At 43.5% G+C, this 16,508-nt stretch overlaps 1 protein-coding gene across 2 annotated transcripts in view; it reads left to right on the top strand.

The window, feature by feature from the left end:
• Window positions 1-16,508, top strand: part of TMEM38A (transmembrane protein 38A) — a 65,154-nt gene that overhangs the window by 31,828 nt on the left and 16,818 nt on the right. For both annotated transcript variants that reach the window (XM_075825325.1, XM_075825322.1), the window contains exon 2: window positions 12,437-12,593. In XM_075825325.1, coding sequence (XP_075681440.1) covers window positions 12,437-12,593 — 157 coding nt within the window. The remainder of the gene's footprint in view (window positions 1-12,436; window positions 12,594-16,508) is intronic.

Genomic DNA, 16,508 nt, shown 5'->3' with positions numbered 1-16,508 from the left:
AATAACATGATGGGTTGATGTCACTATTTTTGGATAATGTTTATCATAATGCTTAGGAGGATATAGAACATTTCATTGTCTCAGTGGTTGTCCCAAGGATTTTTGAATTTTAAATGAGTCCCATAGTGAACATTTCTTGCTTTCCCTCTTTTCCTCATGATAAAGGCCTGAATCTTTGTGGAGCTTTACAAGATAATAATGTGAATAGCTGTTAAGATCTATGCACAGTATTATAGTGTGTAGGAAGAAACGGCTGCATGGAGCTACATTACAGAGCACCACTCCACCTGTTATGACCACCTTGCACCAAAATATGTTTCAACTGACTGCAAAGTAGGAAACAAAACTTAGTCTCTGTTCACATTAGCGCCATGATTTCCCTTTATAACGGAGTCTTGACACCTATGCTGGATCTATGAGCAAACGGATACTGATGAATACTGATGCACCTCATTGACTTGGGTTCCGGTATTTTTTACTCCAAGAATAACGCTTAGAATGCAGACTGTGCTATTCTTGCCATCAAAATACTGCAAACCCCATGGACTGGCAATAATTCCAGTGTGAACAGAGCCTGATGATTCCAACATACCAAGTACTCCTATGCATTTTACGTTTCAGTTGTAGTTCTTTGCTAGACCACTTTTATGTGAACCTACCCCAATGTGATAAAAAAGCCTTAAACTCAAAAAAGTGTCTTGTATAATGCACATGATAACTTATGATGAATAAGCTAAGTATCTTATTGATTTATACTCTGTTGGTCAGTTACACTATTCTGGCCATCACAGAACAACAGAAACCTGAACAGAGCCTAAAATACATGTGGCATAAAAATATGCCACAAAATGCGCAACAGTAATTCCGCAACAAATTCTGCAGCGGAATTAATTTTTCAATTTGCTGCGTATTTCTGTTGCGCATTTCAGTACGGAATTTCATATAATATTGAAGTCAATGACGAAATTCTGCATACAAAATCTACAGCACATACAGAAAACGCTACGTAAAATATATGGTTCCTAAACTGGTATCTACCCATAGGCCATGTTCAGACGTGGCAGAATTTTTCCGCTGCAAATGTTGCTGCAGATTTGGGGGAATTACGCAAAGAATCTGCACCAACGTTTGCATATTTGACAGGTAATTCAGACGTTGCAGATATCACAGCGGACTTGCCACAGATTTCAGTTTTCGCATTACAAAGGCTGAAATCCGCGGTGAAATTCCGCTTCTTCTCCGCAACGTCATGAGCATGCTGCGGAGGGAAAATTCTGCACCACAGCCTAAATTCCGCACAGTTATTTTCTGCAACGTCTTAACTAAGTTTCCTAAAAATGTATAGAAAGAAATGTAAAAAACGTCTGCTGCAGAATTCCACTGCGGACTGTCCGCAGCGGAATTCAACAGCAATTCCGCCACGTGTGAATGTGCCCATAATAAGGTTATGATCCTGGCACCAAGTTTCAGCTATGCCATCTCTAGTGTTTATGGGTTTGAACTAGTATCAGCAGCGGCCAACAGCTAGGTTGAGGAACACTAAGGGTATGTTCACACGAGGGCGTCCGTAACGGCTGAAATTACGGGGATGTTTCAGCCTGAAAACATCCCCGTAATTTCCGCCGTACCGGCATGTGCAGGCGCTTGAACGCCGCGTCAATTACGGGCGTAATTAGCGCTGCTATTCATTGGAGTCAATGAATAACGGCTCTATTTACGGCCAAAGAAGTGACAGGTCACTTCTTTGACGCGGGCGTCTATTTACGCGCCGTCTTTTGACAGCGGCACGTAAATATACGCCTCGTGTGAACAAACAAACGTCTGCCCATTGCTTTCAATGGGCAGATGTTTGTCAGCGCTATTGAGGCGCTATTTTCGGACGTAAATCGGGGCAAAAACGCCCGAATTACGTCCGTAAATAGGCCGTGTGAACATACCCTTACTGGGGAACACTGATGTACAGTAACATTCTTCTCTGTATTGTAAAGTCGCATGGCAAAACGGATAAGATTAAGCTAAATGTGTCTCCACCCTAGGTATTACCCTTGTAGCTTAGGTAAATACACAAAAGTCAATATGTGCATAACATTCTGTGCAGCATATAGTTATCAACCAGAAACATTTCAGCTTGTGGCTGGGTAGATAGCAAACGTTAAAATCCATATCTTTGTATGACTTCAGTTGTTATTACTTTCATTAAATTGAATTCGGCAATTCTTTTTTACCTGTGTACAGAGAATTACTTAAAGGGGTTTTCTAGGTTATTATAAATAAAGTTTAATAGACAGCAATCATAAAGATAATACTAATGTCGATTCTGTGAGATTTATCAAAACTAGTGCAAAAAAAAAAACTGGAAGAGTTGTCAATGGCGACCAATTAGATTCCAGCTCCTATATTTCGGAGGACCTTTGGCAAATTGGCAAATTTCTCCTACTAGTTATGTGTTTTCCTTCTTTTTGTTGCAGATCTGCATAGGTTTTTTTTTTCTTTAACCATGCAGCAACTTCAGGACATTCGTTGGTATCCAATGGAAATGCCATGAACAGAGAGGGCTGGATTAGGATGTAGATTGCGTTAAAGTGCCCATACACAATAAATGAATGTTGGCCAAACACGCCGATTTTGGCGGGACCGGCCGACCATCTAATGTGTATGACCATGCCCAGACTTTTTCTTGACGGCAGATGTTGGGGGGGATAGAAAGATAGGTAAATGTTGTATTTCAAAGGTGCCTGGCAGTGGCTTACTCCCTTCTCCCTATTGAGAACCCCTGCACACTCCAGCCGCTGATTGACACTTTCTCCCTGTGCACAGTAATAGGGGAAAAATGTCAGCCGCAGTGGAGCGGGGAGAGGCCGAGGGAGCATAAATATAAGAATATATTTGGAATCATTCTTGCGATGCTGGCTGTGCGTTGCAAACATTTTAATGTTAAGTTTTCATTTTTCCTAAACCACTTAACATTTACTAATAAGCGATATCACACTGAAATCAGTGTGTCTATCACTTCTTTATGCTGCCTCCAGAAAGGGCAGCATAAATATCTGACCGATCCCCTTTAATAAGGAAATAGGTCTTTATGATTCCACGGATAGGAGATCTTTAGACTGTTTTTAAGGAGTAGAGTGATCACCTCTCTCATAGAAGGAGGGAAGTCATTTTGTTGAAGTGGGTAATTATATGTATCTAAAAGATTTTTTACCAACCAGGGGCTCAGTTTTTTGTAGGTCTCGAATGGGAGACCGTGTGGACCGGGCGATTTCACATTAGGAGAGCTGCAAATGACTTTTTCAATCTCTTTAAGGCCTGGATCACATACACAGTTCTGATGCAGTTTTTGTGGCCGTTTTTGGTTTAATTTTTTGAGCCAAAGCCAGAAGTGGATCCAAAAGGAAGGAATAGTATAAAAGGTAAGACTAATGCAAATCTTTTCTTTGTCCAATTCTGTGTTTGTTTTAAAAAACTGAGCCAAAAACTGCATCAACACTGTGTGTGATCCTGGCCTTAGAGTAACAGGGGCCTCCAGTTTGTCTCTATCCTGCCCCGACAGTCTATTCATATTGATCCCCTCCAGAAAGGTTGCGATATCAGTTGGGGAGGCAGTCAATTGTGAAGTATATATATTCTTATAAGAATTAGCAAAGACAGACACTATTAGAGGGGTCTTTAACACATAGACCATTTTTATCGCCAATTGCTCCAATAGCAATATATCTGTTGTTATTACAAAAGTTTGCTCCTTTATCCATTATCTTTAATATATTTAGCCTTTTGCCATTTCAGACAGGCCATTGCTTTGGAGAGAAGAAACTCTTGATGGAACTCCATTAGCTGTTTCTTTCGTTTTTTATTACAATATTTACGCATAAAGGATATCTTAATTAACAAATGCCACCTCAGATACGCGTTAAAAGAGCCCAACACTATAGACCCTAAAGCCGAATCAGCATAATCCTCAAAAAACCCTTCCACCAAATTTTCTATCTCTGAGAATTATAATTTTTTTCCAACCAAAAAGTGTTCAATCTCGATATTGGCTTAGGTAGTGACACGTTGAGCTTCAGGATAATAGGTGAATGATCAGGAAGACTACAAAGTTAGTATTGTACATCCTCTGTCCTAGATAGTAGTAAGTTATTACCCAATATCATATCTTTTCTTGACATAGAGCAATGGAATTGCGATACACAAGAGTATACTTTATCTTGCGGGCTCTGGCTCTCCGTATATCTACCCAGCCAAATTGTTCTGATAGGGAAGCCCTGGCGTCCCATTGGTTCCTTTTTGCCCTAGCTATTGTACCCGATCCAGCCCAAAGTTGATCACCATATTGAAATCTCCCAATATGATCAATAAATTATCTCCCATGTCTTCTGTAAACTTGCATAACTTGAGTAATATATATGATTTATAAGGAGAAGGTTTATACAATATATTCTCGCAACCACAAATTTAAAATTATTCGTAATACATTGCAGGAATATACACCTGCGCTCAGGATCACATTTAATTTTGAGTTTTTGAAGCATTAACAATTTATGAATTAATACAGAAACGCTTCTAGAAAGGTTGGAATATAGTAAAGCCTCTCCAAAAGACCACCTCTTTGAGAAGACCACCCCATTATCCAGACCAGATTTCCTGTGACAGATTTTCAACTATGCATACTGCTATAAAATTCTTTAAAAGTGCTAAAAAACAAAATGCTGTATATATAAGATTTCACTTTTTTTTAAACTGTATACCAACCTATTTTGGGCCTTAAGGATCAAGCATTTTTTTTCGTTTTTTTTGTCGTCGAATTCCAAGAGCCATAACATGCCTTTCCATCAATGTAGCTGTATGAGGGCTTGCTTTTTTGCTGGACGAGGGTTTTTTCTCAATGGCTGCATTTTGGGTACATATAATTTATTGATTAGCTATTGTGTTTTTTAGGGTTCCATGCAAAAATACAGCAATTCTGGCATTTTTTTTTGCTTTTGTTTTACGCTTTTTACTGTGCATTAAAAATCACAAGTTTAATTTATTGTACGTGGCAGTACCAATATAGCGATACCAAATAACTATATATGTTTTTTCATTTTAGTACTTTTGCAAAATAAAAAAACATGTTTTATAGAAAAAAGTCATATTGACGTAGCCATATGAGGGCGTGTTTTATGGTCTGTGGCTTTTCGTTTTCTTCGTCTGGTCTGCAATAGAGTCATGTCTGAAGATATCATTGCTTCTATGTAACAGAGAGCTCGACAGTATCAATGGATGGCTCTCTGAGCATTTTCCCCTTGGGAGAGGCAGACATCAGGTCTGTCCTATTTCCTTTTTTCTGCATGCATTAACTGTTGAGCCTCTGGCCCAATACCCCCATACAAATCACAATATGAACATCCTTTGTAAAAGGTACCCTTGAAGAACGCATAAGGCCCATTTGCTGACGATATGATCCTCTATATAGCAGACCCAGACAATTCCCTGAAACAGGGGCGTAGCTAGAGGCTCATGGGCCCCGATGCAAAAATTCTTACTGGGCCCCCCCCCCCCCCGCAAACTTCTCATGGCCGATGGTCCGCTTTCAGCTGCATCGCTGGGTCTCATAAGTGACCCAACAATGCAGCACTAGCAGCCGGGGCGTCACTAAGGCTGGGTTCACACACACTATTTACGGACGTAATTCGGGCGTTTTAGCATTGAATTACGTCCGAAAATGCGGCTCAAAAGCGTCGGAAAACATCTGCCCATTCATTTGAATGGGTCTTACGATGTTCTGTGCCGACGGTCATTTTTTTTTACGCGCCGCTGTCAAAAGGCGGCGTGTAAAAAAGTGGCTGTCACTTCTTCAGACGTAAATGGAGCCGTTTTCCATGGACTCCATGGAAAACCAGCTTCAATTACTTCCGTAATGGACGCAGCAAAAGACGCCTGCACATGCCATTACGGCTGAAATTACGGTGCTGTTTTCTCCTGAAAACAGCACCGTAATTTCAGCCGTAACAGACGCTGCCGTGTGAAAATACCCTCAGGGCTTAAAATGTCCGGGAAATAGCCCCAATACATATGTGTCCACCCCAAAAAAAAGTGTGTATATGAGACAGCATAGCATATCTATAGCACTACGACCCTATAAACTATGGATAGGATTAGATACAGTGGCTGAGCAGACAGTATCACACATGATAGGATTAGATACAGTGGCTCAGAAGGCAGTATCACACATGATAGGATTAGATACACAGCTCAGCAGACAGTATCACACATGATAGGATTAGATACAGTGGCTCAGCAGACAGTACCACACATGATAGGATTAGATACAGTGGCTCAGCAGACAGTACCACACATGATAGGATTAGATACAGAGGCTCAGCAGACAGTATCACACATGATAGGATTAGATACAGTGGCTCAGCAGACAGTACCACACATGATAGGATTAGATACAGTGGCTCAGCAGACAGTATCACACATGATAAGATTAGATACAGTGGCTCAGAAGGCAGTATCACACATGATAGGATTAGATACACAGCTCAGCAGACAGTATCACACATGATAGGATTAGATACAGTGGCCCAGCAGACAGTATCACACATGATAGGATTAGATACAGTGGCTCAGCAGACAGTACCACACATGATAGGATTAGATACAGTGCCTCAGCAGACAGTACCACACATGATAGGATTAGATACAGTGGCTCAGCAGACAGTATCACACATGATAGGATTAGATACAGTGGCTCAGCAGACAGTACCACACATGATAGGATTAGATACAGTGGCTCAGCAGACAGTATCACACATGATAGGATTAGATACAGTGGCTCAGCAGACCGTATCACACATGATCGGATTAGATATAGGGCCCAGCAGACAGTATCATACATGATTGGATTAGATACGCAGCTCAGCAGACTGTATCACACATGATAGGATTAGATACAGGGCCCAGCTCGCTGACATTGCGGCTCCAGCGCTGGACCCAGGATAGGTAAGAATAATAATTTTGCTTCTTTATGTGTTACTGATTATTTTTGTGTGTTTGTGTTTTTTTTACAGGTTCGGTTGTTGGACTTCGGATACGAGGACTTCAATGACGGCGTTTTTTTTATTCTCAATAAAATGGTTAATGAGGGTTGTGTTTTTTTATTTCAATAAAATATTTTTTCTATGTGCTTGTATCTTTTTAAACTTTATTATCACCGCCTTAGTAATGGCCGCTGGCTGATTGACAATCTCCATTACTAAGGCGAGGCTTAATGTTAGCCGGTGCAGAGGCTACACTAACCCCCATTATTACCCCGGTACCCACCGCCACCAGGGGTACTGGGAAGAGCCGGGTACAAACCAGTACCCGACCATCTGTAGTGACGGGCAGGCACCGGGGTGGCCGCAGGCTGGTTGTATTAGGCTGGGGAAGGCCAAAAACAGTGGCCCTTCCCACCCTTGTAATGCTGCCTGCTGCTGCTGTGTTGTATCTGGCTGGTTATGAAAATTGGGGGGGACCCGACATCGTTCTTTCCAATTATTATATTTTTTTTTTTAAATGACGTGGGGTCCCCCCCATTTTCATAACCAGCCAGATACAATAAAGCAGCAGCAGGCTAGCATTACCAGGATGGGAAGGGCCACTGTTTTTGGCCTTTCCTCTCCTGATAATACCAGCCTGCGGCCACCCCAGTGGCCGACCATCACTACAGATGGTCAGGTACTGGATCGTACCCGGCTCTTCCCAGCACCCCTGGTGGCGGTGGGTACCGGGGTAATAAAGGGGGTTAGTGTTAGCCTCTGCATCCGCTAACACTAAGCCCCGCCTTAGCAATGGATGCTGTCAATCAGTCGGCGGCCATTACTAAGGCGGTAGTAATATAGTTTAAAAAAAACCACAAAGACATAGAAAAAATATTTTATTGAAATAAAAAAAACCCCCACACAACCCTCATTAACCATTTTATTAATAAAAAAAAAGCTGTCATCGAAGTAGTCCTGGAATCCGCCGTAGTCCAACGACCGAACCTGTAAGAAAACACACAAAAAATGATTAGTAACACATGTGTTAGGGTATGTGCACACACACTAATTCCGTCCGTAATTGACGGACGTATTTCGGCCGCAAGTACCGGACCGAACACAGTGCAGGGAGCCGGGCTCCTAGCATCATACTTATGTACGACGCTAGGAGTCCCTGCCTCGCTGCCGGACAACTGTCCCATACTGAAAACATGTTTACAGTATGGGACAGTTGTCCTGCAGCGAGGCAGGGACTCCTAGCATCGTACATAACTATAATACTAGGAGCCCGGCTCCCTGCACTGTGTTCGGTCCGGTACTTGCGGCCGAAATACGTCCGTCAATTACGGACGTAATTAGTGTCTGTGCACATACCCTAAGGCTTAGATACAGGGCCCATGTGTGATACTGTCTGTGGGACCCTGTATCTAAGCCTACCACAAGGTAGGCTTAGATACAGGGTCCAGCAGACAGTAATCTTATACAGTATAAGATTACTGTGTGCTGGGGCCCTGTATCTAAACCTACAGTAGCTACATCGACTTACCTGCTAACGCCGATGCTGCTGCAGAATCAACTGAAGCCTCTGGTGCCGATGTGGCCGACACGATGCAGGACCTGTGAGTGACGTCACAGATCTGCACTGCCAGAAGCTGGGCGTTCTGAAGAGAAGTGGATGATGCTTCTCGTCAGAACGCCCAGCTAGTAAAAGTAGTAAACACGCCCCGATGTACGCACATAATACATGCCCAGTTGTACTTTTACTTTAAACACGCCCAGTTGTACTTTTGCAAGCCTCATTTGCATAAATACAAAAATGGTCATAACTTGGCCAAAAATGCTCGTTTTTTAAAAATAAAAACGTTACTGTAATCTACATTGCAGCGCCTATCTGCTGCAATAGCAGATAGGGGTTGCAAAATATGGTGACAGAGCCTCTTTAAGCCAGACGATTGTGGACCAGAACTCTGGTACACTTTGAAGTTCCCAGATTCCATTTGTATACTATATTATGGTGCAACACAGCATTGTCTGAGTTTCAAGATTTGCCTAGCACCAACCGGTGACAGAAACATGGTATCCACTGACAGATACTGTATGGCCAGAAAGTATATGTGTCTTATTTGGAAATGCCCCCAGATACACGTGATTAGGTTCCTTCATGACATTATCGCTTCCCCCGTACCTCTGACTCCTGATTTTGTATACTTGGTTTATTTGACCTTCCTCATCTGTCTTTAGTCCAGCGCACACACTCCTGAAAGAAACTCTATTTCAGGATAGGAAGCTAATAGTTAGAAATTGGATAAATTATCATATTCCTACCCTTGCCAAATGGTTCAGTAGCATTAATTCATCTCTTTGCCACAAAAACTGATTTACATGCACTGCTGTGCTCCTAATAAACGTTATAAAATTTGACCCCCTGGAACCAGATTGATAGCCCTTTATTTCCATCTAACCTACCCCCATTTGGGAACTAGACCCCGTGTTTTTCTCCACCTGTACCCATAGTCTAACATCTGCGCTCCTTGTGTCCGAGATAGTTTTCCATGCAGTGCAATTCTGTAAAAAAAAAATTCTCAGTCTTACAAATTTTGAACTCCTTATTTGCTGCACTACATGAAAGGAGATGTATTGTCTGTTGGTACATGTTCCTCCTGTGATGTTTTATGCTTTGCATAAATTATGACATGCCAACGCTGTAACTTTTTATTTCTATAAGCAATGCAGAATAGCTCAGCGTTACAGAAATCTGCACCAATTCTGCATTTAGGTCTAGCGATAATTAGGGATACAGCACCCAGACTTCAATTGACGCTAAGTTTCTGCCTGAAATATCCCTCTTAATTGTATTTTGGGGACTGTACATTGTATCCCAAGACCAGCTGACACCCTGCGCAGCCCAGTTTACATATTCAATTGGTATGTGAATGCAGTGCATGTTGTTGGGAAAATTGTTAAATGAATAATAGTGTTGACCATAACTGACTAAGAGAAATATCGAAGTATGCCTGATAAATGGACCAATAAAACATATTTTTATTAGTTGCAACCAATCACTTTTGTACCGTAGACATAATCATTATAATTTACGATTGCCATTATCATTGGGATCATTAGCAATAATCATGTCTATATCCGTTAGTCCGGACATGTTTCCTCACAGTTTTGACTCTGTTACTCCATTAATAACTTAGATGGTCCCTGACAGGTGTCCCCCAGCCTCTGCTCCTCTGCTGACCTATTGACTATATTTAGTTCTGTATAGCAGATCAGCTGTCTGTCATCCAATATTACCTCCCCACATTGACATGACAGAGGGCTATTCATTAACAATTCTGCTGCTGGTGCAACACTCCCTTAAAGAGAACCTTTCACTACCCCAGACCTGTGCAGCTGAGTGCACCATCTTATAGGCACTGCTGCACAGACCTTGGGGCACTTTGAATAGCTGTGTTGTTTAAGCTGTTCTGGAGATATCTGTGCCGTTATAATTGGCGCCCGATATGTAAATAGGCTCCTGTACTGTCAGAGGGGCGTTTCTGGACTTAAAGGTGCTCTTTAAGAACTTGTAAAGTTGTTACAAGTTTGCTGAGAATTTTTTTTTCTAAGTGTCATTTAGTGAAATGTTTTTTATTTGCATCCAGTATGTATGGTTCAACACTTTTTTCGGAGAAAGTCTAGCAGTTTAGCAAATATTTTATCAATTATATAGTCACTACATAAGTCTGTCTAAAATCTCTACCGCAAACAGCATTTTAAGAGGTTGGCCTAGTTGACATTGCGTTTTTGCCTTCTGTCGGAGGTATACAACTGGAGGACTCCCGACATTTACCTCAGACGGAAGTCTGCAACATATCACACTGCACAGGCATTCAGTAGGATACTTTGCCCCAAACCCTCTGGGCAGAGCGCTACCTGAAGCCGTCTGCCTAGTTAAGCTTCTGACATCACTGTCCATATATGAACAGTGATGTCAGGACCTACAATGCTAGGGTTCCTGGCCAGAGCATCATAAGCACTTTGGCCTGGGACTCCGGCCCTAGGGAAGCTCTTGATGTCACTGTTCATATATGGACAGTATTGTCAAGAGCTTTACAATGCTGGAGTCCCCGACCACAGTGTTGTAAGCGCTCTGGTCGGGACTCCGGCTCTTGAGAGGCCCCTGATGTCACTGTCCATACATAGACAGTGATGTCAGGAGCTACAATACCAGAGTCCCTGGAAAGCCGCCAGAAGCACTCTGGACGGGAACTCGGCCCCTGGAAATGACCCTGACATCACTGTTCAAATATGTACAGTGATCTCAGGAGCATTACAATGCGGGAGTCCCCGGCAAGAAGCACTCTGTCCAGGGACTCCGGTCCTAGGGAAGCTCCTATATGGACAGTGATGTTAGGAGCTTCCCCAGGGCCAAAAAACGGTAGTTGTAGGCACTACTTAGTCTCTTTCTCAAGACAGAGAACAACTTGGGTGTTCTTTGTCTTGAGAAAGCAACTAGTACAGTCCCAAAATGCATTAACGTTACTGACACTGATTAATAAAAGAATTTAAAGCCGATCTAGTCTCGACCTCCATTTCTGGTTAAGCAGCGCCTACAGCTACCGTTTTTTCCACTTCTCTTTTAAAACAATCACTAAGCCAGATAACATTTGGCCGAGTTTATACTTTGCAATTTTGGTGCAATTTATATTTCTAACAACATGAGTGGACCCTAACGGAGAGGTATAAATGAAAGCTTTAGGCTACATGCACACGATGCGTATTACGTGCATATTTGCCACGCAGATTTTCCTACGGCAAATCCGCAGCACAACACAGAGCCAGAAAAGTAAATGAGATTCCAAGTAATCTTATCTACACGTTGGACCTAAAACGCATCAAAATGTTAAAACTGCTCCTAAAAACCCATATTGAGTGCAGATTTTACCAACTGAATGAGTTGTGTTTACCTGCGGTTTTGATGCCAATTTTCTGCATCAAATTATTCAACGTGTGCATGTAGCCTATGGGTGAGTTCAGACACTGTAGATTATGTTACAAGCGGATTTTGCTGCAAATCTGCTACAAAAGATGCATACTGCACAGTTCATAATACTTAGCTTGCCGGAAAAATCTCTGGAAGAAAAATCTGTCACATGTATTGTACTGTACCTCGCTGCTGATTTTCGTTGCGGAATCTGCACCAAAAATCAGCATCAAATCGGCCATGTGTGAACTTGGTGTTATACTACTGTTCTTTTTGGATCAATTCCAAGTTTTGGTTTAAAGAATACAAAAAATAAAACTGCAGGCATGATGATACATAAGTCAAATTTAGAATACTTCTATTAGATATGGATCATGAGTTGAATGTCTTTATATGAAATTTGTCACGTTTCAGTTTGATTTATATATCTCTGTCCTCTCCTTTTTCTCACACAAAGGTGCTGTGGCCCTTTCTAGACGCAGTCCTGTAGCCTCCTGGCTGTGTGCCATGCTCTACTGCTTTGGCAGCTACATACTTGCAGATGTTTTGCTTGGGGACTCTCCCATCCATTATTTCAGCAATAATGCCAATATACTTGTAGCCTCTGCTGTCTGGTGAGTATTTCGGTGTTTAAGACAATGCTTCCATTTGTGTGCATAAAGTCTCAAATACATACCTCCCAACCGTCCCAGATTCTGCAGGACATTCCCAGATTCCGGTCGGTATCTCGCTGTCCCGGGCAGCCAGGGATATGTCCTGGTGTCAACTGCATCTGCGTCCTCAGAACTCAGATACAGTTGAACGCAATGCTGAAGCAGGAAACCGTCAGCTCCCTGCTTCAGCATTAGTACAGAGCGGAGGAGAAGAGGGAGCTCCTCCACTCGTCGAGGTCTCCCCTGGCACATCGCTACTTTAAGCGCTAAGCCCGGGGAAGCCCTTGACGTCACTGTCCATATATGGACAGTTACGTCAGTGGATCCTCCAGGAGCAGAATCCCCTGCCAGAGCGTTGCCGATGCTCTGGCCGTGGATTTCGTTCCTAGAGGCAACCTCTGACGTCACTGTCCATATATGGACACTGGCATCAGGGGCTACTCCCGGAGCAGAATCCCCTGCCAGAGCGTTGCTGACGCTCTGGCTGGGGATTCCTCTCCTAGAGGAGCCACAGACATCACTGTCAATATATGGACAGTGATGTCAGTGGCTCCTGTTGGAGCGGATTCCCCGGCCAGAGCGTTGCCGATGCTCTGGCCAGGGATTCCACTCCTGGAGAAGCCCCTGGCGTTACTATGGATATATGGACAGTGACGTCAGGGGCTACTCCTGCAGCAGAATCCCCTGCCAGAACGTTGCCGATGCTCTGGCCGGGGATTCCGCTCCTAGAGCAGCCACTGACGTCACTGTCCATATATGGACAGTAAGGTCAGTGGCTCCTGCAGAAGTCCCGGCCAGAGCGTTGCCGACACTGTCCATATATGGACAGAGATGTCAGGGGCTACACCTGGAGCAGAATCCCCTGCCAGAGCGTTGCCGATGCTCTGGCCAGGGATTCCGACCCTAGAGGGAACCCTTGACGTCACTGTCCATATATGCCCTAATCTGTACGGAAATACCCACAAAACATCCCAGGAATTCCCATTTTAGAGTACATTTAGATAAGCTATTTTCAATTTATGACACTTTTTGCTTGGAAATAATGGTACTTTGGCCATGCACATGAGGGCCTTGCTATAGCGGCCCGAAACAGGTTGATACAAATTAAAGAGAATCTGTCTCTGCCACTCCAAACTACAAAACTGTCAAATAAACCAGCTCAGTCAATGTAAATAATTTTGCACGGTGCCATATAATATAGGTAATATAAAGAACAAAAAAAACAATACTAACTGAGTTACGAAAATATTACATTTAATCCCCATAGTATTAAGGTCTAAGATTGTATAAATACCATTTCCCTGAATAATACCAATCACAATAGTACAACAAACAATTCATAAATTAAAACATAGAGCATATTGCCTGGCCAGGCATTGGAAGAGCAGAACCACAATTACCAGAATGGAAAATAAACAGAATCCTAGTATAATCACTATAGGAAGCAATATATGCACAGTATGTTGCATAACCATAGAAAAAAACAGCAAGATTGAAAAATAGTCCTTGTAACGGAATTCGTTAGCGGCAGTTTTCCAGACAAAAAATAAGAGCGCATAATGTATATAAAGAGGATTCAAGGAGTAGATATACTCAGCTATTTAAAGATCTTCAGCAGCTCTGTTTCAGCAATATATGGCCAAGTGATCTGGACTTCAATCCAGGACAACCTAAGTGAACCACATCGTGAGTATATTATTCCCCATTCTCAATCAGATGTAAGGTTTCCACTTACCCTTAGACTCCTCAGTCCCGTCTTGCAGGGCAGAACAAACACACATGTGAGCAGTGTCCTTTTTTCAAAGTTACATGGTCAGGGAATTTTAGGCGATTTTGCCTATGCGCTACAGCTTCTCAGACCCGGCTCTGAGGAAATCCAAGCTGGGATGAAACGCGTCAGCCAAACACTTCTATTTTGTCACAGACTAGAAAAGACGTCATCACGCTGTGCACCTGCTCACGGCTGATTCTGGCTTTTTTGCTGCCTGAGGTGAAAATTGAAATGCCCCCCCCCCCCCCCCCCAGTCTGCTCTAACATCACTAGCAGCCTCACAGAGAAAAATAAAAAAATCATACATCTCGCTGCAGATCATACAGTGACTACATTACTGATTAGAGGCAGAATAAACATTTACATTAAGTGACTCACCATCCGTTCCAGATCTCTATGACGACTTCTCCCAGCCCATTTCAGCAGTTTTCCGCTCAGATGTCTTCAGCTTCTCACTTTTCAAACATTTCTGCACCTATAAACGAAGATACAATTCTTATGGTGCCACACACTACAACCCTAAATATAATAGCGCCATACACTGCACCTCTAATTATAATAACACTGTGTCCCTGATTATAATAGCACCATAAACTTTGTCACGCACACACAGTGCCCCCTCTAGATATTGCCCCCCATAGAGCCACCTGTAGATAGTGCCCCACATAGAACCCCCTTTAGACAGTGCCCCACATAGAGCCACCTGTAGATACTGCCCCCCATAGAGTCCCTGTAGATAGCCCCCTGTAGATAGTGCTCCACATATAGCCCCACATATAGCCCACCCCCTGTAGATAGTGCTCCACATATAGCCCCCACTCCCTGTAGATAGTGCTCCACATATAGCCCCCTCCAGTCTAGATAGTGCTCCACATATAGCCCCCCTGTAGATAGTGCTCCACATATAGCCCCCTGTAGATATTGCTCCTCATATAGCCCCCACATACAGCCCTACCCCCTTGTAAATAGTGCTGCACATATAGCCCCCCCTGTAGATAGTGCTCCTCATATAGCCACCACATACAGCCCTACCCCCTGTAGATAGTGCTGCACATATAGCCCCCCTGTAGATAGTGCTCCTCATATAGCCCCCACATACAGCCCTACCCCCTGTAGATAGTGCTGCACATACAGCCCGACCCATTGCTGCAGATATAGCCCCACTGCAGATAGTGATCCTTATATAGCCCCACATACAGCCCTACCCCCTGTAGATAGTGCTGCACATATAGCCCCCACATACAGCCCTATCCTCCTGTAGATAGTGCGGCACATATAGCCCCTCACACTTTTAGCAAAAAAAACAAACTTTACATACTCACCTAAACCTGTTCCCGTGCCATCTCCTTGCAATTCAGGTCTGCTGGGGCTCAATAACGCGGCGCTGAGTGGCAGGGCAAGTCATTTTTCCCTGGCCAATCAGCACCTTTCAATGTTGCATCGTTGAAAGGTGCCGATTGGCAGGCTGCCTTGGCCGGTCATTCAATGACGCAAGCGGCACGATGACGTCATCGCGCCACTTGGGTCGTCAAAAGGCGCTGAGTGGCAGGGCAAGTCATTCTGCCCATCCAATCAGCGCCTTTCAACGTTGCGTTGTTGAAAGGTGCTGATTGGCAGGCTGCCTTGCCCTGTCATTCAATGATGCAAGTGGCCCGCTTACTTCAGTGAAAGGCGCTGAATAGCGGGGCACGGAACGTGTCCCGCCATTCAGTGCTTATGCATGTAATTGTATCTGTAGACGCAGGTACAATTATAGTGCAAGAGGGGGTGGCAGCGACTGGTTTTAGTGGCTCCGCCACCCCCTCAGAGAGGCAGCAGAGCGCCGCCTGAGGTGACATGTTCGTCTCGCCTCATGGACGGTGCAGCCCTGCACCTGCTATATGTTCTGGCTTATTGATCTAACAGGTCTCGGAGATACTGCATGTTGCGAGACAAGCTGTAGAGCATAGGCAAAATCGCCTAAAATTCCCTGACCATGTAACTTTGAAAAAAGGACACTGCTCACATGCCGGCTGATATTGAATTGGGGAGGTGTGTTTGTTCTGCCCTGCAAGACAGGACTAAGGAGTCTAAGGGCAAGTGGAAACCTTACACCTGACTGAGAA

The sequence above is a fragment of the Rhinoderma darwinii genome, chromosome 1 (genome assembly GCF_050947455.1).
Source record: "Rhinoderma darwinii isolate aRhiDar2 chromosome 1, aRhiDar2.hap1, whole genome shotgun sequence".
NCBI lineage: Eukaryota > Metazoa > Chordata > Amphibia > Anura > Rhinodermatidae > Rhinoderma > Rhinoderma darwinii.
Note: the sequence above shows the minus strand (reverse complement) of the source record. Positions and strands in the feature narration are given on the sequence as shown.